Genomic DNA, 22712 nt, shown 5'->3' on the forward strand with positions numbered 1-22712 from the left:
TAGAAGAGGAACACAGTAAGACAACCCCATCAGCATATTTTGTCTGTTTTCTTCTCATTTGGCATGAGTCATTTCATTTCATACATTTCCGGGGGCTTCTTAGGGTCTTTTGCAAGACAGAATGTCTGTCTTTGTTGTTCTTACATATGACGTAACACCTTGTGCCTTCAAAACTCAATGTCAGTTGTCATTTTCCTTAGAAATTCGGTGTCAACCTATAGCTTTTGGGAGTAATATTATCCTAATCCAATTCAAATTCTAACCCATATTTGGTAATGGTGGTTCATCAGTACCTGGTCATGAGGTGGTGAACGGAACTCGCGGGTCTTGCGTGCAGTCTCAGCAGCCGACATGGTGAAGGCTCTCATTAACAGGTTGTAACGAACACGCTGGTTCTTCTGAATTTCATTGACAAACTCGTCTGAATAGGCCACGATGCCCTCCACTCTGTGTCGCAGCTCGCAGTCGCAGAAGTACTGCAGGAGTGTGCACATCTGAGAGAGGTAGACAATAGGAATGAGAGTTTAAGATGTAAAATACGTACAAAGTTAACAGATATTTTAAGGATATGAATTCTGAGCAGATGCATACAGACGAATGCAGACTGTTTAAATATGACATATAATGACCTGGAGTTTGACGGACTCTGGCAGCTTCATCTGGAGCAATCCCTCTTCCAGACCCTCCTCCTCATCTTTCGCTTCTTCCTCCACTGCTTCTGCCTCCTTCTCCTCCTCTGCCATCTCTCCATCCACCTTTCCTCCTTTGGCCTCTCCCTCCTCCTTCTCCTCTTCTCCTTCCTCCTTAGGCTCGGCTTCTCCCTCCTTATGCTTTCCCCCTTCTAAATCTTTCAGCTCCTCCTCTTCCTCGTCACCTACCCCTTCGTCCTCGAGCTCGGCCTCATCTGTTTCCTCCTCCTCCTTTTCCTCACCTTCTCCCTTGGCAGCTCCACCCTCCTCAGCTTTCTCTACCTCCTCCTCCTCCACCTCCTCCTTTCCGCTGAAAACATTTGGGTCAATCATCTTGAGGATGTGCTTGGTGTTCTCATCGTTGAAGATGCCCATCATCAGCAGTGTGCTGATCAGCTTCAGGATTGGGACAAAGTGGAACTCCACACTGCCTCCTACTGGATCCCGCATAGCCTGGCTCCCATCCAGCACAGCCTCTGTTAACATGCTGATCGCCCTGGTCTTCAGCTCCTGAGATTTGAGGGGGGTATGATAAAAATAAGCAAAAGGCAACCCAAATTTCATTACATTTTTGCAATGCAACCTGTCTCTTACCTGCAGGGGGAAAATAGGACTAAGGGTGTACAAGTCAGGGTCTGTGCCGACAAAGTTGATGGATGAGAAATGTAGCTTGGGCCGTAAGCAGGTGGTTAGGCCAACACCGGGGAGAGAATGGGCCTTTTTAGCATCAGGATAGAGGTGGATGCTGAGAGTCTCCTGAGTCATTGGGACGATGAACTCCCTGTTGGTGCCCAGGCGTGCCCGTTTGGCAGACTCCAGGTGAATGCTGATGAGCAGGTCGTAGTAGCCGCTGCGGAGAGGTCCTGGCAGGTAGGTGTTCTCGGTGGCGTAGAACAGCTGGGATTCATCCACGTGGCTGCACAGGGCATGAGCCACTCGGTTATTGCCGAGTGCACACACAGCGCAGTAGAGCATGAGGGTGTGGTAGTGGAACTTCATCAGGTCCTGACGCTCCGACAGCTCCAGGATGTCAATACACCTGAGAAACAAAGACAGATTCAAAGATCAAAACTGATCAGGAAACACGGGTGAGCACGGGTAATTACTTATTAGAAATTACTTAAATTCCTGATTTAAAGGACCAATATGTAATGTATTTACTGTAATAAATCATAAAATGACCATGATATGTCATCAGAGATTAAGGAAAATAATTAGAAATACTGGCTTCTCCGACAACAACGCTACAGCCAGTATGTTCTCCTTTGAAATTTCCATTCCGGTCCGGAAAATCGTTTTTTGTTTTGGCCGGTGTGATCCCGTCCCCTGCCCATGGATCAACAGAGATGACGTTAACCTTAGATTGTACCCGACTTGAAAAGCCTCGGCTCATCTCTCTGTGGTCCGTGTGCAGCCGGGTTAACAAGGCAGTGATGAGACACACAGCAGGTGAAGGGATTCTGACTAGTGCTGACCAGACGTTAACGTGGTCGTGTCTAGAAGGTAACCCTCAAATTGCGAAAATCAGTCACACCGGAGGAGCAGACGGGCCACGGCTCCAATGTTTTGTATTTGGACTGCTGTTTTCCCATTTTAAACGCTAGCTGTCAGTGCTACATATTGTTCCTTTAAGGTTTTAACTTTTACCCCTGATACCTGCTAGGCTCTGTAGGAAAAAAACATGTCTTTGTTCAACTGGATTATAGAGTGCTGCCGGGATGCTGTGCTGTATTTTTGTAGTAAAACCTGGAAGTTTGCATCGCCCTGGGTTTCCTCAACAAAAATCCAATGGAATTTTTTTCCATTGGATTTTGGATTATTTCAGAAAATAAACTGTGTGGCAAACAAACTGTTCTGTTCAGCAAAATAATCTTCACAAATGAACACCACTTCTATGATCTTGGAAGCGTAAATGCAATCGCCAGAAATAAAAAGCTGGTGTTAGGCTATCAACGAACTACACCGCGGTCGCATGACTTCAATGTCACCACCAGCTAAAGCTAAAGGCTCATTTAGCCACTTGATATCAACTGCCTTTTTTAAGCTTTTTTAAAAGCTTAAAAAAAAGAGTGGGTTATTTATTGATATATTTTAAGTCGTAGAACAAAATGTGTGTGTTATCCACAGATATTATTTCAGGCATCTAACTAAACAACCCATTGACTTGGAGACGAGGGAACCGGGGGTTATAGTCTACTACTACTACTGACCTGTTCTCCTCTGGGATGTGCAGAGCCATCATGATGAGAGGTTCAGTACACTCCACCATCCAGCCCAACCTCTCACTCACTCTGCCCACCTCTGGGTTGAGGAAGCGATTGGGCATACGGCTCCAGATGACTGGGGTCAGCATCTGGACATCCAGCCTGGGAGGGCACTGGGGGACCGGGTTCTTACACTCGCTGCGGAACATGGCCGCCGAGATGGGCATGATGTTCTGGGAGGGAAAAAGAGCGAGAGGGGGAGGAGGCGTAGACAATCATAAAAAAACAGGTAAACAATGAGAATTGAAAAGGAAGAAAGCAATGGGTCTAACAAGAAAACAAACTAATTAAGCCAGCACAAGAAACTAAATAATGGGTGTTTTTGTACAGCAGATGTGCATGAGATGAAGGTTCAACCTATGTTGGACCCAGACAGCAGTCACCGGTTAATCTTTGGTTAACTGAAGTAAAACTAGCTAGCTAGCACATAACGTAGTAGTAATCCAAGTTGAAGTTCTGAGATTTATCTAGACTTTTTTCGTGACATTTAGATTTTTAGATGTAGTGCTTTATGTTTTTCTGTTTAGACTTTTCCTTAGCTCTGTTGTGTTTTAATGCACTGATTTGGTAGCAGATTTATTCACAAAGCCTTTTTATCCATGTCATTGCCCTCTTTTTAAAGAAGAAAGGAGGATGGTCTTGAAATGATGAGCAGCTTTGGTAAGTTTAATGAATTTTACTGTATCTTTATTAGCTATTGATTATTGCTGGCTTTAGATCGTTGCTGCTGGTGTGAATGACATTCAGATTCATTGACCTCTGTGCCTTTGAGTATGTGCGTGTTGGCATGGGTGTCTTTTTGCCCAGCAGCTTGGCTGGAATCTATTTGGAAGCCTGTTGAATGCTGATTGTGTTATTTGTGTTGTATGGCATTTTTGCTTGCTCGGAGGTCGTATATGATAGCGCCCTGATATTTAGCACCATTAGAGAGCTAAATGTTTGCGTAGAAACAGCGTTGCAGTATGTAATAACAGCGCCGTAGTGCTGAAACAACAGCTTGTCACAGTCTGAATGAGTAGTAATAACACACAGCCCTGACTCTGCACAAGGGATACAAACAAAGTGGCTCACTAAGGCCATTGGATACCAAATGTCATCTGCTTTGTGTGCACCAAGTTTTTTGGGCGCAGTGAAAATGTTGTTTTTGAAAGGCTAAACACCAACAAATATGGATTGAAGCAGAGTATTTTGTTAGATAAAAACATGTTGTGAATTCTGGAAATGATTACATCTATCTTTTCTCAATAAATCTGACTTTTGGACTGTGGGCTGTGAGACAATTACGCTACAGAGATGAAGACTGATTGCCGTGGCAGCAGTCGGAGCAAGAATAAATCACTTCCACTCGATGAAGGTTACGGTCACTGTGAATAAGGGGTGGTTATGTTGAATGACAATACTCCATAGCCCTGGTGTCAGGGTAAGGTTATTCAAAGGTGGTTTGATTGCGGGGGGATAGCTCTGAAAACTTGGGTCTAAAATATACAATCCGCCACTGGCTGACACGCGTTGACCCATTTAGATAAACCGCCAACGCGAGTTTGACCCAAGTTATGATGCCGATCTGAATGAGGTATAAGAGGAAGTAGGCATGAAGAATATTTTAAGCACGATAGTTGGAGAAGTTGAATCAGAAGAGAAAAAATGACTTTGTACTGTCGTGTGTGAGCAAAAGTAGTTTCTGACCTTGAGTTTGCCCAGCTCCAGCTGCACCATGTTCTGATTGGAGGGCTGAACGAAGACGGCAGGGAACAGCTTGGTGTTGGGCTCCACCTGAAATAAAACACCTCTGGATTTACAGCTCCACGGTGTAACATAACTCATCCAACTCATTTTAAGTCCAGTCTGAAAAGCACAGATACAAATACACTCTTAACCTATACTACTGTGTAGCCTTTCCTTACCTGGTAGAAGGTGTTAATCTCCTTTCCATTGGCTGTAAAGGTCATGAGACCTGTTGCCAGGTCGACCAAGCAGCCAACCACCATGTCCTCCTGGCTGAAGCGGGTCTGCTGATTGCTGACCAGGTCCCCTCCCCACACCATGTAACAGTTACTGTGCTTCATACTGCAACAGAAACAGCAAACACATTTCAGCAGATATCTCTGCAACACAATACACTGGACTCTTTGACATAACGTCAACACTGTAACCTCCTCACATTCTGTTGATAATGTTAGTTTGAACTATAATTGGCCCTTCGCTAAGTCCAGCCCTTTGAACGCAGACTGGCCAATCACAGCTTGGCATCGGACTATACGACACTGCACTACAGAAAATCGTTTCAGATTATGGTTAATAGTTACCTGCAGAGGTTGGAAGGAGATATATGTTTCAAAAAAGTCAAATTCTATGTAAAAACCTGTGGAGCTAATATTAGCAGAGTACATTAGCACATCATTAAAGTGGCGTGAATAGGCAGAATATTTTTGGCATCATTGGGCAAAGATTCCATAATAACCTTTCAGCATATTATAATTCAAGTGTTCTGAGAGAAAACTAGACTTCTGCTCCTCCTCATGGCTCTGTTTTCAGGCTTTAAAAAATCTACGACTAGACTTTGACCAATCACAGGTCATTTCAAAGAGCAAGCGTTGCTATTGGCTGTGCTCCGGTCATGTGACCGGAACTTGGCGTTCCTTCACTAGATTTCACAATGGCGGCGGCGTCACAAACTTTCTCATTTTACAGCTAAACCGTGCACTACAAGATGATTCTGAAAACATTTGAGGCGAGAAATATGCATTAACGTAACATAATATTGATTCATATTTGATCAGCGCTGCCTAGTTTGACCATTTGATCGGAGTTAGTAAGTGATTGACAGCCGGCTCTCATAGACAGCAGACCTCAGATCAGCTCTGACTGCTTGTTTTCCTCCGGTCTGTGAAATCTTGCAGATGTCGTTAGGAGCACCGGAGGACACAGAGGCACATGATTTTTTTTAGGTTACCTGTTTCATGTGCTACTGTCAGGATATAGCGACCGTTTTATAAAAATAACTTCTTTTAATCATATTTGCTCCAATCTCGCCTACTTCAGCTTTAACTAGGGTTAGCACTTCTATGCTACGCAATTCTACTGACGGTATACTGTGTAATGATTGGAAAAGTGAATAAAGACCTACCCGGCTTTACAGGACCGGTGTTGTTCCTTAATTTCATTGCCTTCTGTCTCGATCGCCAGGTGATGGTGGTTCACTTTTACACTGTGATCTGTAATCTTTAGCTTCTATCTTTATCTTTTTAACCTGTTTTTCGCTGTTGAATCAGTTTGACATCCTGATATATCCTCCAAACGCATATTGTAGACCTTTCTGTCTGCTTCTCTCTGAAATCGCTTTTTTAATTTTTCCAAAAATCAGATAATATTTATGCGGGGAGTGCAGTTAGTGACAGTGTGTGTTCTATGGTAGCTCTGACAGCTTGACGGAGTTGTAAAGGGTTAATTCTGGCCATATCTTACAAATTGCACCTTTAAACCAAGATTGAATAAACAATAAATGGTAAATGGACTTGCTTTTATATAGCGCTTTCTAGTCTTCCGACCATTCAAAGCGCTTTACACTACATGTCAGCATTCAAACATTCATACACTGATGGCAGAGGCTGCTAAGGTGCCAACTTCGCCCATCAGGATTTAATCTAAACACTCATTCACACACCGATGGCTATGCCTTCGGGAGCAATTTGGGGTCAAGGACACATCGACATGTGACCGAGAGTAGCGGGGGATCGAACAGCCGACCTTCCGATTGGTGGACGACCTGCTATACCCTCTGAGCCACAGCCGCCCCAGACATAGTCTGTACAAGTACTGGCATTGTTCTTAGTAAGAGAATACCATTAACATGTGGGAAAGACTTACCTGTCGTGTATGTTGCCTTTGTCATCTCCCACAGTAACAGTGACACTGCGCACTTTGGAAAGGTCAAAGGTTGGATCATACTGGTGGTAGTCAGGAGTGACCCAGCCGATCCACACACCAGAGGGCTCCTGTCCAGCAAAGATCCTCACAGAATAGAAATACTGAAAATAGACAAAGACAATAAGGAAGAAAATAAGACAAGAAGACATCTGAGTGAGACATCTAGGAGGAGTAATATCTCCTTATCTAGAGATGCAATAATAACTTAAAATAGTATGATGGAACCTAATATGCAACAAACTCCCAATGAGCAGGCTCAGCAACTCGTGCCGGTCTTATCCAGGGACTTTGCACAAACTGGAGGGATAATATTAACAGGTGCTGTATATCTAGCATTAGCAGTGGATACAGTTTAGCTTACAGTGGTGGTACTCAGGATGGTATCAGGGTCATCTCTGTCATCTGGGACCACGTCTTCCACCAAACGTGGCACCGTTGGGGGCGCAGGAGAAGGGGCGAGAGGTGTCATGGCAACCACCTTTTTGGCCTTGGAGAAGAATCTAATGTGTACAGAAGATAACATCTATTAGGACACTTAGATCTTCAGGCTGCACTATACAGCTTTACTCACTGCTAAATGATATTAAGGTAATGCTTGAAGAACTGATCTGAAACCATGTAATGTAACATCAGTGAACTGCATGTAGCACAAGTAGGGCTGTCAAAGTTAACGCGATAATAACGTTAAGAATTTGTTTTAAAGCCATTCATTTCTTTAACGCATTAACGCAATCGATGTTTCGGAGGTTGTAGCGGGCTCAGTTTAAAGCTAGAGTGAAGATACTGGCATCATATGAAACTAGAACCAAAGGAACCCATTGGTAACAACCATGCCATAGCTAGCTTGTGATGAAGGAGGCTAAATAACGCTCCAAACAAACAAAAACTGGCATGGCCATTTTCAGAGGGGTCCCTTAAGCTCTGACCTCAAGATATGTGAATGAAAATGGGTTCTATGGGTACCCACGAGTCTCCTCTTTACAGACATGCCCACTTTATGATAATCACATGCAGTTTGGGGCAAGTCATAGTCAAGTCAGCACACTGACACACTGACAGCTGTTGTTGCCTGTTGGGCTGCAGTTTGCCATGTTATGATTTGGGCATAATTTTATGCTAAATGAAGTACCCGTGAGGGTAGTGACAATATTTGTCATTGTTTTGTGTTAATTGATTTCCAGTAATAAATATTTACATACATTTGCATAAAGCAAGCATATTTGTCCACTCCCATGTTGATAAGAGTATTAAATACTTGACAAATCTCTGAACAGATACAAAATGTGTGATTAATTTGCCATTAACTGTGGACAATCATGCGATCAATTGACAGCTCTAGTAATTTTATATAAAGTTTCTTCTCGGACCCATGTTTTGTTGTATACCGAGAAGATGGATGAATTACTTAATCTGTACCTTTACTACTCTGCAGGCTTGTTCTTCTTCTCTAAAAGACACAATCTGCCACACTTACCCTTTTTTCTTTCCCTTCTCTGACGCTGTGTCCTTCTCATTTTCCACAGAGATGTCCTTAGGTACAGACGGCTCCTTCTTGTCATCCTCCTGCTCCTTGCGGCTGGCAGACTTCTTCAGAACTTCAAACTCCGAGTCGGGCTCCACCACTTCCTCCTCGGGTATGGTGAGGGTACGGGTGAGGGGGGTTGTGCCTGCCGTGACCTTGAAGGTCTCGTGGAACTGGACGGGCATGCTGAGTCTGAGGAACATCATATCGGTGTTGGCGTTCTGCGAGCCAAAGGTCCTATGGGTCAGCTTGAGACAGGGGGCGGTGTCCACAGTCCCGTCCACACGGGAGACCTGGGAGACAACATGTTTAAAGATGAATACATGACCTAGCTTCAATAGAAATGAAAAAGTGTCACTGAGTAATTACCTCAATATGGTTGTGATCGCTGGGTACCGGTCCAAACTGGGGCAAACTTTTACTGAACCACATGGTAATGTCTCGCTTCATATTGATGGCAAAAGGTTCAAATCCTTCCTGCAGGCCACAGATGGCAAAGTAGCGCAGGCTGCTGACATTCCGCCCGAGATTAATCCTTCCAACCTGACCCAGGCCCAGGGCACACACTGGTATAAAACCTGAGGGGTAAAACCACAGGAAACTGATTGGTAAGTATTTTTATATTTATTTTTTATATTTGTATATATTTTATACAAACTGAAGCAACGATTTATCTTACCTTCCCCAATGTCAATGTCTTTGAACGCCATCTCCGAGCCGGAGTCACTGATCAACATTTCTCCGTTGAGTGTGAACATGATGTTATTCTCCGTCAGGTCAATCATGCAACCAACTACATCACCAGACAGCCACTGGCGACCGAAGGGGTCATTGCCAACATGCCATCTTTGAGCCTGGAAAGAGTTACATCAATAAATTATCTATAAAACACTACTTCCAAAAAGATAAAAACAGAGACATCAATGTCGAGCTATAGTATATTCTATTGATCTTTTGTGACTACTTATACGTGTCTTGGTTTGATGTCTATTTCAAACTTAGCTAAGAAAGTCTGGCCCTGTTCAGACCTGGCATTAAAATGTGTCCTCAGTGATCGGATCACAAGTGAACAGCTCTAAGCACAGGTGTCAACGCACTCAAGACGCATTGAGGACGCATTGAGATCCGACCACATTCAGAGGCGGTCTGGGCCACATTCTTTAGCATTGTGTACGCGAATGTGTCCTGGGTCACATTGAAGGACCGCCTACTCAACTGACGTCCCACTGGGATCCGCGGGGTGTCACTGCGCTCCTCATGTGAATAGACAAGTATTCTATCTATTCTATAACTGTATTTTATTCAAATTTATCTCAACTATAGGCTACATATCTACAAACTATCAGACTAGGCACGGAAAGTGCATTATTATCATACTGTTGGTGCACTGCACAGAGCTAACACCTACTCACTCGCTTTCATCCCCGGCTCTCTGAAGCTCTGTACCCCGCTGTTGCCGCCGGTACAATAACCTTATATTTTGATGTGAATATGTAGGATATCACTACTGACATTCCTGTGATTTTACATCTCAAAGTCTGCTGTATTAGTCATGTGATACTAAGTGTTTATTTGCAAATAGAGCGGGGAAGTGAGATCGGATCACAAGTGGTGTCTCAAAACACACGTGGAGATGCATTTTAATGCCAGGTGTGAACAGACGTACTTAAAGCTGTCTACTTGTGATCGAATCACCCAAGACGCATGTTAATTCCAGGTCTGAACAGGGCCTCGGTTGGGCAACACCAAAACAAGTTTATCTAAAAGAGGATCCACATCTCATCTGTCAAAGTTTTGGAAGGTTTTGGAAAACAACTTTAAACACCTTATTACCTATTTGGCATTGATAAGCACTTGATTTGTCCAATCAAGACTGACACTGATTTAACGAAGGTGAACCAAAGATGCGGACTGACCTTATTGCCGTTAAAGACGTAGGCCAGTTCATCTGCTCCCAGTTCAATGTCAGAGCGGACACTGGGACGTGCCCAGCCCACTCTCATCTCCCCCGTGGTTACAGCCTCAAACTCAAAGTACCACTTCCCTTGGGTGACGCCGTACGACCTCTCTGCCCTGAAGATTCGTACCTTGTCCCCGCGGGTGTTCTCCAGGCCATGGCCAGCTGCAGGGAAAAGATGACAGATAAGATTAAGAAGGGAGATGTCCTGAAAATGGAAATTCAATGATATTCTGGATTAAATAAACAGGTTAATATGAGGTGATGCGACTTACTGCTCTCCTGATCTGGAGGCTCAATGTTGTAGCCATAGCCAATGAGGGTGCGGACAGCGTTGTTAACGCTGTCTCGGTTGGTTTTCTTAGTTCTCTCGTCCAGCAGGTTGTATGGTACCAGACGAGGGTTTCGCTTATTCATGATGTCCTGAGAAGCGTAACAGAATACGACTTGATATAAAACAAAAGGTGTAACTATTTGTAAATGTTATTTATAAAAAAAAAAATTAAAACATTGGAATGGCACCAGGGTTTAGCCTCGGTTGGATCATACTTGTATAAATGGACATGGTCTTAAGATAGATAATTTAGTTGATAGAAATGAATTAAACTCTGAAATAAAAATAAAAAAATATTAAGGATTGGAAATGAATACCTGCACAATACTGTAGGTCCATCCTTGTCGTACCCGGTCCCTTGCCCAAACATTATGCCCATTTTCTGCCAGTTTTTCTACAAGCTGGTTCTGGTTAGGTGTCAGTTTGACATGGTTGAGGTCAAGGGGGGCAGGCTTGTATGCATTGCTCATCACATAGCTAGAGGACAGATGGAAGTTTATATTCAGATATACATAAAAGATAATGTATAAAGTTTATACAGCCAGAAAATTGTCACCATACGTCTTGGGCAGCTTGATCTTCTTGAGATTCTCCTCTGCTTTCTCGTCACCCATACCAACGTGGCAACCCAGCGCCAGGAGAGTCCTGTGGGATAACAAGGACACGGGCATCAAGGACATTAAATTTCTCCACTTACGCTCACATCTCTCAAACTGAAACCTTCACAGAACCTCAATTACAAACTCACTTGAGAGTCTCGCCAGACATCTGCAGGTTGTAGTTCCTCTCTGGTTCAGGGAGACTCTGGAAGTCCACCAGACACGGATGGAGTTTCTTGTTGTCATCCCTGAACTGTGGAAGAAGATGACGGCAGGTTAATGACTAGTAGGGATGCACCGATTCATTGACCGAACATCGGTGTCTACCGACTGTTGTTGCCTGTTGGGCTGCAGTTTGCCATGTTATGATTTGAGCATATTTTTTTTATGCTAAATGCAGTACCTGTGAGGGTTTCTGGACTATGGAATATTTGTCATTGTTTTGTGTAGTTAATTGATTTATAAATAATAAATGTGTACATACATTTACAAGAGTATTAAATACTTGACAAATCTCCCGCTAAGGTACATTTTGAACAGATAAAAAATGTGCGATTAATCCCGATTAAATATTTAAATCGACTGACAGCCCTAACTAGTTTCAGCCTAAAAAGGGGGCAAATTTAGGTGCGTTTAGCCTCCACTACATCTCTGCATTTTTTGTATTTTTCTGCATTGAGATATTTGAAATCCATACTAAAGGCACTAATCAATAAAGATGTTTTTAATCATGCTGGAATTTAAGGAGATAACACAAGTCCCTTTTTTTAAAGAAATGAAAAGTCACATACTGGCCCCTATATTAAACAATGAACTACAGTCTTAATATCTATAGTAAAATTAATACACACAGTATAATGTTTTGAAATATTACTCTCATATTACTCAAGAGCTCCAAATCATCTAAATCTGAGGTTGTCAAATCAATACCACTGTTGCATCTGTATTGCAGTGCTGACTGCGTACTCACACTCCCATAGGTCCAGCCCTGCTCAATACGGGTGACAGCCCAGAGCTCGTGAATATTCTCTGCCAGCTTCTCTCGGATACGCTCCAAGTGGGGTGGCAACACAATCTATACAGCGAAAGGAAAGTCAGCAAGTATAAAGTACAGCAGATACTTTAATGACACGATCAAAGTCGGATTTCTCAGGTTTGGGGCTCTTTACCTGAACAGTGTCCACAGGGCAGGGGGTGAACGAGGTGTGGTTGAGGGACAGCGTGGGGCCAAGCAGGTTGCGCACGCCTTGGTAGTCGTGCTTGTACTCCTTGATGGGTTCGATGCGCATCCTCTCCCTAGGCAGCACAGCCTCGTAGCACGGGGCGTAGCCGGGCGGGGGCATGAACTTGAAGTCGCCATGGCGACCGCCAAGGAGGAACCGAGCCCTGAGGTGACAGAAACGGAGATCTTTATATACTACTTAAATCCTTTATGGCAGCGGTGCCTTGATCTTTATAAGACTCGTAATAAAGAAAACATTGATTTAATCTCTGTGCCAATTCCTGAGCCTGTGTTTCCCTCCCTGCTCTCATCAGTCAATTCACCATCAGCCCCATCTCAGCACTGTGAGGGATCATTACACACAGTAGCTGTAAAATCTCTTCTGGGGACGAGACACTGTAGGTTTTAGAGGGATTATTTGAGAGATCATTTGAAGGATTTAAACACATTTATCTAACTACAAAGAGAAGAATCTGTGTCTGTCTGTGTGTGTTATTCCCATATCTCGAGAACCGCTCAGCCGAACTTCTTCAAACTTGGCGAGTGTATTCCTGGGGACCCAAGGGAATGCTTTTTAAAAAATTTGGTGCACACGAGACATGCTCAATATTAATAAACGTTGTATAAACAAGCGAACAGCGCTTTGTGCAGCAGCAGGGGCGGGACTTCAGCCATTACTACTAGCACGACTCGGGTGTGTTTTCGCCCGTGAGTAAGACTGTACTGAGAACGAGTACAATCACTTTGTGAGCTCCCAGCTCCCATAAAGTGATCGTACTCTTCAACGGAGTGTATTTACCCAAAGACTTGATACTCTTATAACACTTGTAACGTTACCACCAGCAAAATACCGTCGCTAATTATATCCCTGCTCTACTTTATAACGGCAGTGGTTATGTCAAAGCAAGCGACTAATACGCCTAATTGGAAATTACCTCCGCTAAGTGTATTTCACGGATGTTTTTGACCATGATTAGCAGCGACCTGGGAGTGTATTTCACCGGTGTAGCTGTGACTTGGGTGTGTGACGCAGCTATGTCACGGCAGGTGTACTGCTCAAGACCCAAGGAAGCACAGCGTCGAGTGAAGTTGTTTGTATGAGCGGTTCTCGAGAAAGCTGCAAGCAACAACACCACAGACCAAGTATTCAGCCCATTTTGAATAGGCCGGTTTTAAACAGGCACTGCACTAGTAGAAATAAAATTCTAAAAAATAATTATTTACTGTTGTACTCATTAAATAAAGACATTAACATGCAAATCGATAAAATAAGTCATTCATAATTCAACACAAAACGGTCAAATTAATTGAATACAGGAACGCAACTTATTTTAATTTGATACTTACTTGACTCCAGCAGAAAAGCTGATGACGGGGAAGAAGAGGCCGTCCACATTGAAGTTTTCAAACATGCCCTGAACCGGGTGGCCGTTAATACGGAAGGAGATACTGGGCACGCTCAGATCCAGACAGCAGCTGACGACATCGTCTGCAGCCAGGGTGTGTGCGCTGGGCGCCGCTACCTGGCGGGGTACGGTACCTGAACGGCAGAGCAGAGAGCAAGGAAGTCATAAAACAAGACACACAGCATCATGGAAAGTAGTATGGTAAATTAGTTAGGGGAGTCATCTTACCTGACCATAGATGCAGTCCATCGTAGCCGTAGGAGTAGAGGTCATCTCCCACACCGTTGCCTCCCCAGCCTTCTCCTCCTCCAGGGTAGGGGCTGTAGCCCTCGGTCATAGCCCAGCCAACACGCAGGTGGCTGGCCTGCGCCGTCACAAAGGGTTCCACATAGTCGACCATCATCTCAAAGTACCATTTCTTATACTGCGTGGACCCCTCACATGTACCCAGGAAGACGTTGGGTCTTACACTGAGCACAGAAGAGCAAAGACATCAGCGTTAACTTTTACAACCATTTGACAGAGTGACTTTTTATTTATTTTTTTACAAGAAAAATACGAGTCAAAAAACAGACAACGAACAGTCTGTGCCTTAACAGCAGTTTAAGTACCTGGTGACGTAGTTTACAATGTTGGTCTGCAACAAGAGGTCACGACCCGGGAGCAGGTTTTCAGTGATGAGGTTCTGATTGGACCTCACAGCTACACCATTACACACACAAAGAGAGCGCAAAACATCCAGGACCTAAAGGCAGAAGCAAGACAGACGTTATAATCAACTCTAAATGTAGCAGAGCAGACAATTCGCACCGTCGACCGCTGGCTACAATTGCTAAAGGAATTCCATAACAAAGAAGTGTTTTTTTTTTTCAGCCAAATACGCTTTCAGGATGCTAGAACTTTACAAATCACCACCTGCAAAAGGGTCTGGTTAAGTAGGTACCCCTGCCAGCTGGAGGCAGTGGCTGATTTTACTTTCCCACCCTGTTCCTGCCAGTGAGAAAAGACAAACCTTGTGGTTCCTTCCATGCTTGTCCAGGAGAGAGATGATGGATTTAATGTGGTTCTCCTGGATGATGTTCAGAACCTCGGGGCTTTCAATTAGCACACAGTACAGCACCTCAAGAATACCTAAATGTGTAGAGAGGAAGAATATGATCAATTCTTCACAATTTTCTAACAGTAGTAACAGTTCCTGTACCAATAAGTGAAAACAATGTGGTAATAAAGCTAATGAATTAAGACATATGTATATATATATATATATATATATATACATATATATATTTATATATATATATATATATATATATATATATATATATGTATGTGTGTATATGTGTGTATATATATATATAAAAGTTCACTCATCTATTCAGAAGTGATTCATAAGCTCACAGCAGTTTAAAGGTTTAAACTGTATCTAATAACTACAGTAGGTCCAGGCTATGGAGGACGGAAACTTTCAAAATGAAATGGATAAACAAATAAATGAGTCAATAAATTAATAAATAAATGTCATTAAATGCAGCAGAAATAATATTAAAAATAAATGTCGCCATAAATGAATTGATAAAATGTGATATAAATTGATATGTGTTTTGATTTGATTTTTTAATAATAATTCCCTTATTTATTTATCCTTTTGTTTAATCCCTTTATTTATTCATGTATTTATTTGTATTCATTTTTAAATGTATTTATTTATTTTTTGCATTTATTTATTTTTATTTATGTATTTATTTTGACATTTATTTCCTGTTTATTGTTAAATGTGTGTATATATTTATTTATCTATCTATTAATTTATTTATGTATGGTTTTCCCTTTGCATTTCACCCCTTATTTATTTTCCCAAACTTATTTATTCATCTATTCTTTTTGTATTACATTTCTTTATACATTTCTTTTTATATTTCTTTATGCATTTCTGCCTCATTATGCAAATGAGGGGGCTGTCACTCAACTTGTGTCGAGGGTCAGATCATGTGTCAGAATGCACAGATGGACCATATGCTAGCATATGGTCCATCTGTGCTAGCTGAGCTCCAGTCTTTATTCCCAGCTTCGTGCATCATACAGACATTTTTTTTAAATAAATATAAAATAAATAAAAATAAATTTAAAACTAAATAAATAATAAAAAATAATTTACTAATTTAAACATAATTAAAAAAATAACAAAAATAGATACATAAATAAATAAAAAGGGAAAATTAAACAGAAGAGTAAATAAATAAAGGAATTAATACAAAGATAAATAAATAAAGAAGCAAATTAAAACAGAAATATCAATTTATGTCACATTTGATCAATTACTTAATGGCTACATTTATTTTTAATTATAGCTTTGCTACATTTATTGACTTATTTAGTCATTTATTTATTTATTTATTTATTCATTGATTTTTTGTTTTGGCAGGTTATGTCCTCCATACCAGCCAACCCCTTAAAAGCAATAAGTAAATTCTACAGATCAACTCTGGGAGGTATCAGTGAATAAGTGTGGCACATCTGATACCTGAGGAGGCTTCCAGACGGTCCAGCTTGCTGACCAGCCAGTCCAGGTTGTCACAGAACAAAGCGCAATTAGAGCGGTTCCCCCTAATTAAAGAAGCTGTTCAGTGGAGAGATAGAGAGTGAAATAATGTTACTTTTTTCAGCACAGATAGCATTTAGTACTGTATTACTTTTATAGTGATTATTCTACCCAGCAGCTCGTAAAGAAGGTTGACAATCTCCTTCCAGGACTCTGCAGCTTCCTCCCCGGCAAATTCAGAAAAGTGGGCAGCAGTGTTGTACACGTTCAGGCGGTCGATGCACTCCAGCACGATGGTGATCATTCCCTGTGAAAGACAACAGAAACAGAAGAGGGAACCAGAAAGGTTATACACACACTTATTCATTTTTTTACATGCATTTTGTTGCCGTTGGTAGCAGTATTGTGGCTTTAGGGTTAAGTTTAGAATTAGGTCTATCCTAAGGTTAACGGCATCAATTATGCTTTTGTGCTTTTTCCCTTTCCTTTAGTGTGTTGTAAAAGGTCTGCAAAGTTACAAAGCGCAAAGTCCTGTTTTTCCGGAATTATATTATCGGGAAACAGGAAATAGTTTAGTAATCCTCACAAATATAGCAATAAAACATGTGTGTGTGTCCTTGTCCACTTGGGGTAGGGTTACAGGTTAAGGTTTTGGTAATTGGTTGGGTTTAGGTATGTAGATTTGGGTACCTGTGATGGTTATGGTAAGTAAATTAGCACAATGTCCTGACAAGTGATAAAAAAAAAAAGTGTATGTGGTGTTCCAGTAAAAATGGTAACAAAACTGAATGAGGACATAAAAGTTCCCCTTTGCATGGTGAATTTATTTTATTTATAGGAACAGACAGTAAAAATCAATAGTCAGAGAAAGTCTGAGGGTGTGTGAGACTTTGCAGGCAGCATGCAGATTACCTCCTCTTGGAAGAGGTTCTGCCGGTTGCGGAGGGAACGAAGTTTGGTCTGCTTCTCCTCGTGCTCCAGTTCCTCCTCGGGGGGATGAAAGTAGAAGATGAGGTCCTGGAGAGAGAGGACGACCCCCTCCAGAGGGAGCGACACAGCCCCTGGTGACTTGTTCTTCCCTTTCAGAGAGTCCAAACCTCTGGAAGGACACAAACAAATCACACATTACAATGCTGTAAGTACCATAAACAAATGAGAACATGATACTTGACAAATCTCCCTTTAAGGTACATTTTGAACAGATAAAAAATGTGTGATTAATTTGCAATAAATCGCGATTAACTATGGACAATCATGCGATTAATCACGATTAAATATTTATCCGATTGACAGCCCTAATAAACGTACTTGTTGAACTGCCTGAAGAGGCCTGTAGTGCTGTAAATCATTCGAGCAGCTTGAGACTCTTCAAGTTGGGAGCGGGACACAGTCAGGGCGTCGTCCATATGACCCTCCTGGTGCAGAATGACCTGGGGACATGGACAACATGATTATATTACAGATGGTATCCCCAAAGTTCTCTCTATCCTTCCTCCAACGAGGTCTGTTTCCGGTGGCAGTATGTTTATCTTGTCCTTAAGATACTGGGAATGTTGAAGAGCTCTGCGTTATGTCATATATTCCAAAGATATAAACCCAACACTTGCTTATCCTCCCATTAGTATTACCGCTATACATGTTATTTATCATTATGTATGACTAAATCATTAAACAACACAGAGCTTCAGCCAAGCAACCTCAGAGACAGATATCTGTTTCATGCATTCGTAGCAATATTTTAGTTTTCTTCTTATTTTCATTGTTGCATGATTAAATATGTTAATAAAGGTCTGTCTCCATTGTTCACATAATCAGCAGTGACTCAGATTGTGCTGCCATATTAAGACAGTTACAGCTTATTTTGATCCCCAGAGTAGATCCTAACCTTTCTCTTCATCATTCCCAAACGAGCAGCTTTGGCATCCAGGGCGGCATATGTGACCCACAGGCCTGTGGACACATGCTGGACGAAGCACATGGACTCTCCATACTTTATCTCTGGAATGCCCATCCCCTCAACATCACGCTTCTGAGCCACCTCCACCTTATCCTGCTCAGGGGGAACCACGAGGGAGAGAGGGGTGGTTGGGAGAAAATCATAGAGAGGTCAATGAGAGAAGAAATCATAGCATCATAACAGGTGGACAGAAACCAAAATGTTAATTTCTGACCTTTGTAGCACGGAAGCAGAAAGCGGATAGTTTGGTGTTGGCCTTCTCTGGGTCGACCACCAACAGAACCTTCTCCTCGTCCATACACAGGTACCGGCCTGTGGTGATGTGGCGAATACGGAAAGACTGCCCCCACTTCATGTGGCTACCGCTCCAGCTGCCGGAAGAAAGCGGAAAAAAACGATATATTATCAAAAAGCCGACGTCTTTTAATTATTACAATATCATTATAGTAACTACAATGAACAAAAATATAAACGCGACAAACACATTTATTAAAATCCATGATTAAACAGCATGATTATTACACAGATGGGCATAGGGCTGATCACAATAAAAGCTTATGATAGTGAATGTTCATTTCACTAAAAAAGCCGTCTCCAATGTCGTTCCCGAGAATTTGGCAGTTCATCCAACGGGCCTCACGACCACAGACTACGTGTCACCACACCAGCCCAGGACTAGGCCTGTCACAATAGTTACGATATTGACTTATCGTGCGATATATGGACATGACCTTGATCATTTTTACGTTATTGACTTATCGTACGACATATGGACATGACCTTGATCATTTTTACGTTATCGTTTTATCTTACGATATGTGGACATGACCTTGACTATTTTTACGTTATTGACTTATCGTACGACATATGGACATAACCTTGATCATTTTTACATTATCGTTTTATCTTACGATATGTGGACATGACCTTGATCATTTTTACATTATCGTTTTATCGTACGATATATGGACATGACCTTGACTATTTTTACGTTACTGACTTATCTTACGATATGTGGACATGACCTTGATCATTTTTACATTATCGTTTTATCGTACGATATATGGACATGACCTTGACTATTTTTACGTTACTGACTTATCTTACGATATATGGACATGACCTCGATCATTTTTACGTTATCCACTTTTGTTTCAACTTGTAAAAAATGGGAGCAAAAACAAAAGTGTTGTATTTATATTTTTGTTCCAAGCCCAGCATCACGCCAAAGCGTGTAATAGACCTGACTGTCCATCAGACAATAGCATGTCAGTGTCACGTTTTGTCTCACCGAGGCGTGAATAAGGTGCAGTACCAGCAGGGGGCAACAAATTCACTTAGTTAGGTTTAGGAAAAACGTAGCCAAATACAATACGTATGGAAACGACATAACATAAGTGCGGAAAAAACGTCACAAACGCCACTGAAAAACATGTGATACACTTCACTTATGTATCTTACAAAACAAAACACCAGTCTCGAACACCGGCCTCCTGGTTGAAAGTCCTGTATATGTTGGACCCATCCACCTCCCCGCCCACCATAAGCAGCCTTTCTCACTTTTTATTCTAAGTCACTAGCTCCGCCTTGCTCATTACCCTGTCATTCATACACCTTTTCGTGTGACCAGGCTGTTTTGTTCAGTGTAAATAAAGGCAAAATGCTATAAAGAAAAAAATACCAAAACTGTTGAAGTAAGAAGTTATGCCAATAATGCTTATGTTTACTCAGCGATTGCTAAGTTTCAATAACTCTATAGGGAAAGAAAATACTCTACACCGTAGATTTATCACACACAAAACATTCTGTCAACAAGCATATCTGGCACAGATTTAAATGTCTTCTGTAAATGCCTTGAGGGGACAATCACCTGATTCTGAGAGGCTCCAACCTCCACAGGGATCGAGCCTGACTGCACACAGCACCGCCTTCATAGTGAGCCATCCTGTGGCAGAGTCAGGGCAGAGACACATACAATAATGTGGTATCATAATAACAAGATATGTTGCTGCTCAGTAGCACTCTGCATCCTCTTCCTCTCACCTGCGCTTTTCCTCTCCTTCCTCTGGCGTGGAGATGGCCAGACACTCGTCCATGTGGCCGTGGAACAGCCTGAGAACGTGACCTCCTGTCAGATACCCTGAGAGGAGGAATACACACCACAATGAGCGTGGAAATGTCTCTTTATGCTATGTAAAGTGTACACTACATGATTTCCGATCGCACCCAATATCATCTCCAAATTTTTTGCATGCTCGCAGTTGATATTTTAAAATACAACTATAAAACATGTACATTTTCTACGTATATCAGTGTGTACATGTGTGTATATGAATTGCGCGGGCTGCACAACATTTGTGGCTGTAGTGCAAAATGTGTAAAGCAGGTTTGTACCCTCAGCTAGTTCGCATCCTGAGGTAATTGGATTCATGTTCCACAGAGTCTGCATGAAGGAGGCATCCACCATCAGATCCCCACTGGCGTAGGACAGATGCTGTGGACAGAGGACAAGAAGAAGGGGGGGACAGGTTGAGCTTAGAACAGCTTATACATGCCTAAATCTTCCATTGTGTAACAGCAAAGTGAGTTTGAAACGGAGTATGAGGAGTCTTACCAGGTATCTCTCAGAAGACACACTGACAAGGATGAGGTCGTCACCCACCCTGACCTTTTCACCTTCTGACCTCTGCTTGGAGGCTGGGTGAATGGTCCACCAACATGCCTCACCTGCAAGAAGAAGAGGAACAAACTAAGTTTCCCACAGAGATTGAGACGCACAACTGATATGTTCACTCAAAGTGTATTGAAACAAAAACCATTGCCTGTTTACCTACAACGTACTGTTCCCTCACTGTAACAGGTATCAAAACAATGTTTCTCAGCCAAAGTACAAAGTGAAAGAAATGTACTGCAATAGAAGATATGCTGACTCCATTTATGTCAATAGTTCCAGATGGCCAACTCAGCAAAATTTAAAAAACTTATTAGTCTCACAAAATAAAACAATTTAACAAAACTATTAGAGGTTAATGAGTTTCAGTAATCAGTGAAATGCAGGCTTAGAAAAGAGCTGGAGGATTTTCAAGTTTGGTTTTACCAGTGGAATCTTCTTGTAAGCCTACGTCAAAGGCCAGCTTGTCCGTGAGTGACCGAGACGTAGTCAAACAGCTCAGGTACTGGGGAGAAAGGTGTTATTCAGGACATAACCATAACTTAACCAAACCATCCTTTTTTCAGTTAGTTTTATTATTTTCTTCAAACTCAACTCTGGATGCAGTCTTACCATGCTTGAGTGGTAGTGTCTCAGAAGGATGGCGTGACCGTACAGTAAGGTACGATGACCTCCACCTTGGGACGACTGGAGGGGAAGAAGAGAGAGAGAGATATTAAACAGACTAGCCTGTCAAGACTGACTTCTTCAAATACACCTTGATCAGACAGGGAGGAAACAAGGATATATTTTAGAGGGTCCAGAGGTCAGAGGACGAAACTGTCAATAACTGTAATCATAACATGTCATCATACGGAAGCACTGAGAGGCAAGTGAGAAAAAAACATCCTGGTGATCCAGTTTCTAAGTCATTTCAACCACAAGAGGCTAAAGTGCACCGCTACCCCGTGTTCTAAATAGGACTAAGAGCATTCATGTTTTCTTCAAGGTGAGTTTTAATTTCTCCATACACTCTAAACACACAGGACATACACCGATCAGCCATAACATTATGAGCACCTGCATAATATTGAGTAGGTCCCCCTTTGGTCGCCAAAACAGCCCTGACCCATCGAGGCATGGACTCCACTAGACCTCTGAAGGTCTGCTGTGGTATCTGGCACCAAGCCGTCAGTAGCAGATCCTTTAAGTCCTGTAAGTTGCGAGGTGGGGCCTCCGTGGATCGGACTTGTTTGTTCAGCACATCCCACAGATGCTCCATTAGATTGAGATCTGGGGAATTTGGAGGCCGAGACAACACCTCCAACTTGTCGCCATCCACATGATGTAAAAGAAAACGTGATTCATCAGACCGGGCCACCTTCTTCTATTGCTCCGTGGTCCAGTTCTGATGCTCACGTGCCCATTTGTAGGTGCTATTGGCGGTGGACGCGGGTCAGCATGGGCACCCTAACCGGTCTGCGGCTACGCAGCCCCATACGCAACAAACTGAGATGCACTGTGTGTTCTGACACCTTTCTATCGGAACCAGCATTAACTTTTTCAGCAATTTGAGCCCCAGTAGCTCTTCTATTGGATCAGACAACACGGGCCAGCCTTCACTCCCCACATGCATCAATGAGCCT

General features: G+C 42.3%; 1 protein-coding gene across 16 annotated transcripts in view; it reads right to left on the bottom strand.

Annotated features, from left to right (window-relative positions):
- ryr1b (ryanodine receptor 1b (skeletal)) overlaps positions 1-22712 on the bottom strand; it is a 106858-nt gene that overhangs the window by 56189 nt on the left and 27957 nt on the right. For all 16 annotated transcript variants that reach the window (XM_074640188.1, XM_074640203.1, XM_074640202.1 and 13 more), the window contains 34 exons: positions 21700-21774; positions 21514-21592; positions 21031-21143; positions 20811-20910; positions 20460-20556; positions 20287-20361; positions 18631-18787; positions 18345-18509; positions 17768-17889; positions 17372-17558; positions 16631-16766; positions 16442-16537; positions 14933-15051; positions 14532-14665; positions 14149-14390; positions 13862-14054; positions 12462-12678; positions 12263-12367; positions 11442-11545; positions 11255-11338; positions 11011-11170; positions 10635-10782; positions 10319-10524; positions 9082-9256; positions 8772-8980; positions 8355-8695; positions 7242-7380; positions 6821-6981; positions 4858-5020; positions 4640-4726; positions 2900-3126; positions 1284-1728; positions 630-1199; positions 294-494 (listed from right to left, as the gene is read on the bottom strand). In XM_074640188.1, the coding sequence (XP_074496289.1) occupies positions 294-494; positions 630-1199; positions 1284-1728; positions 2900-3126; positions 4640-4726; positions 4858-5020; positions 6821-6981; positions 7242-7380; positions 8355-8695; positions 8772-8980; positions 9082-9256; positions 10319-10524; positions 10635-10782; positions 11011-11170; positions 11255-11338; positions 11442-11545; positions 12263-12367; positions 12462-12678; positions 13862-14054; positions 14149-14390; positions 14532-14665; positions 14933-15051; positions 16442-16537; positions 16631-16766; positions 17372-17558; positions 17768-17889; positions 18345-18509; positions 18631-18787; positions 20287-20361; positions 20460-20556; positions 20811-20910; positions 21031-21143; positions 21514-21592; positions 21700-21774 (5832 nt within the window). The remainder of the gene's footprint in view (positions 1-293; positions 495-629; positions 1200-1283; positions 1729-2899; positions 3127-4639; positions 4727-4857; positions 5021-6820; positions 6982-7241; positions 7381-8354; positions 8696-8771; positions 8981-9081; positions 9257-10318; positions 10525-10634; positions 10783-11010; positions 11171-11254; positions 11339-11441; positions 11546-12262; positions 12368-12461; positions 12679-13861; positions 14055-14148; positions 14391-14531; positions 14666-14932; positions 15052-16441; positions 16538-16630; positions 16767-17371; positions 17559-17767; positions 17890-18344; positions 18510-18630; positions 18788-20286; positions 20362-20459; positions 20557-20810; positions 20911-21030; positions 21144-21513; positions 21593-21699; positions 21775-22712) is intronic.

The sequence above is a fragment of the Sebastes fasciatus genome, chromosome 7 (assembly GCF_043250625.1).
Source record: "Sebastes fasciatus isolate fSebFas1 chromosome 7, fSebFas1.pri, whole genome shotgun sequence".
NCBI classification, from domain to species: domain Eukaryota; kingdom Metazoa; phylum Chordata; class Actinopteri; order Perciformes; family Sebastidae; genus Sebastes; species Sebastes fasciatus.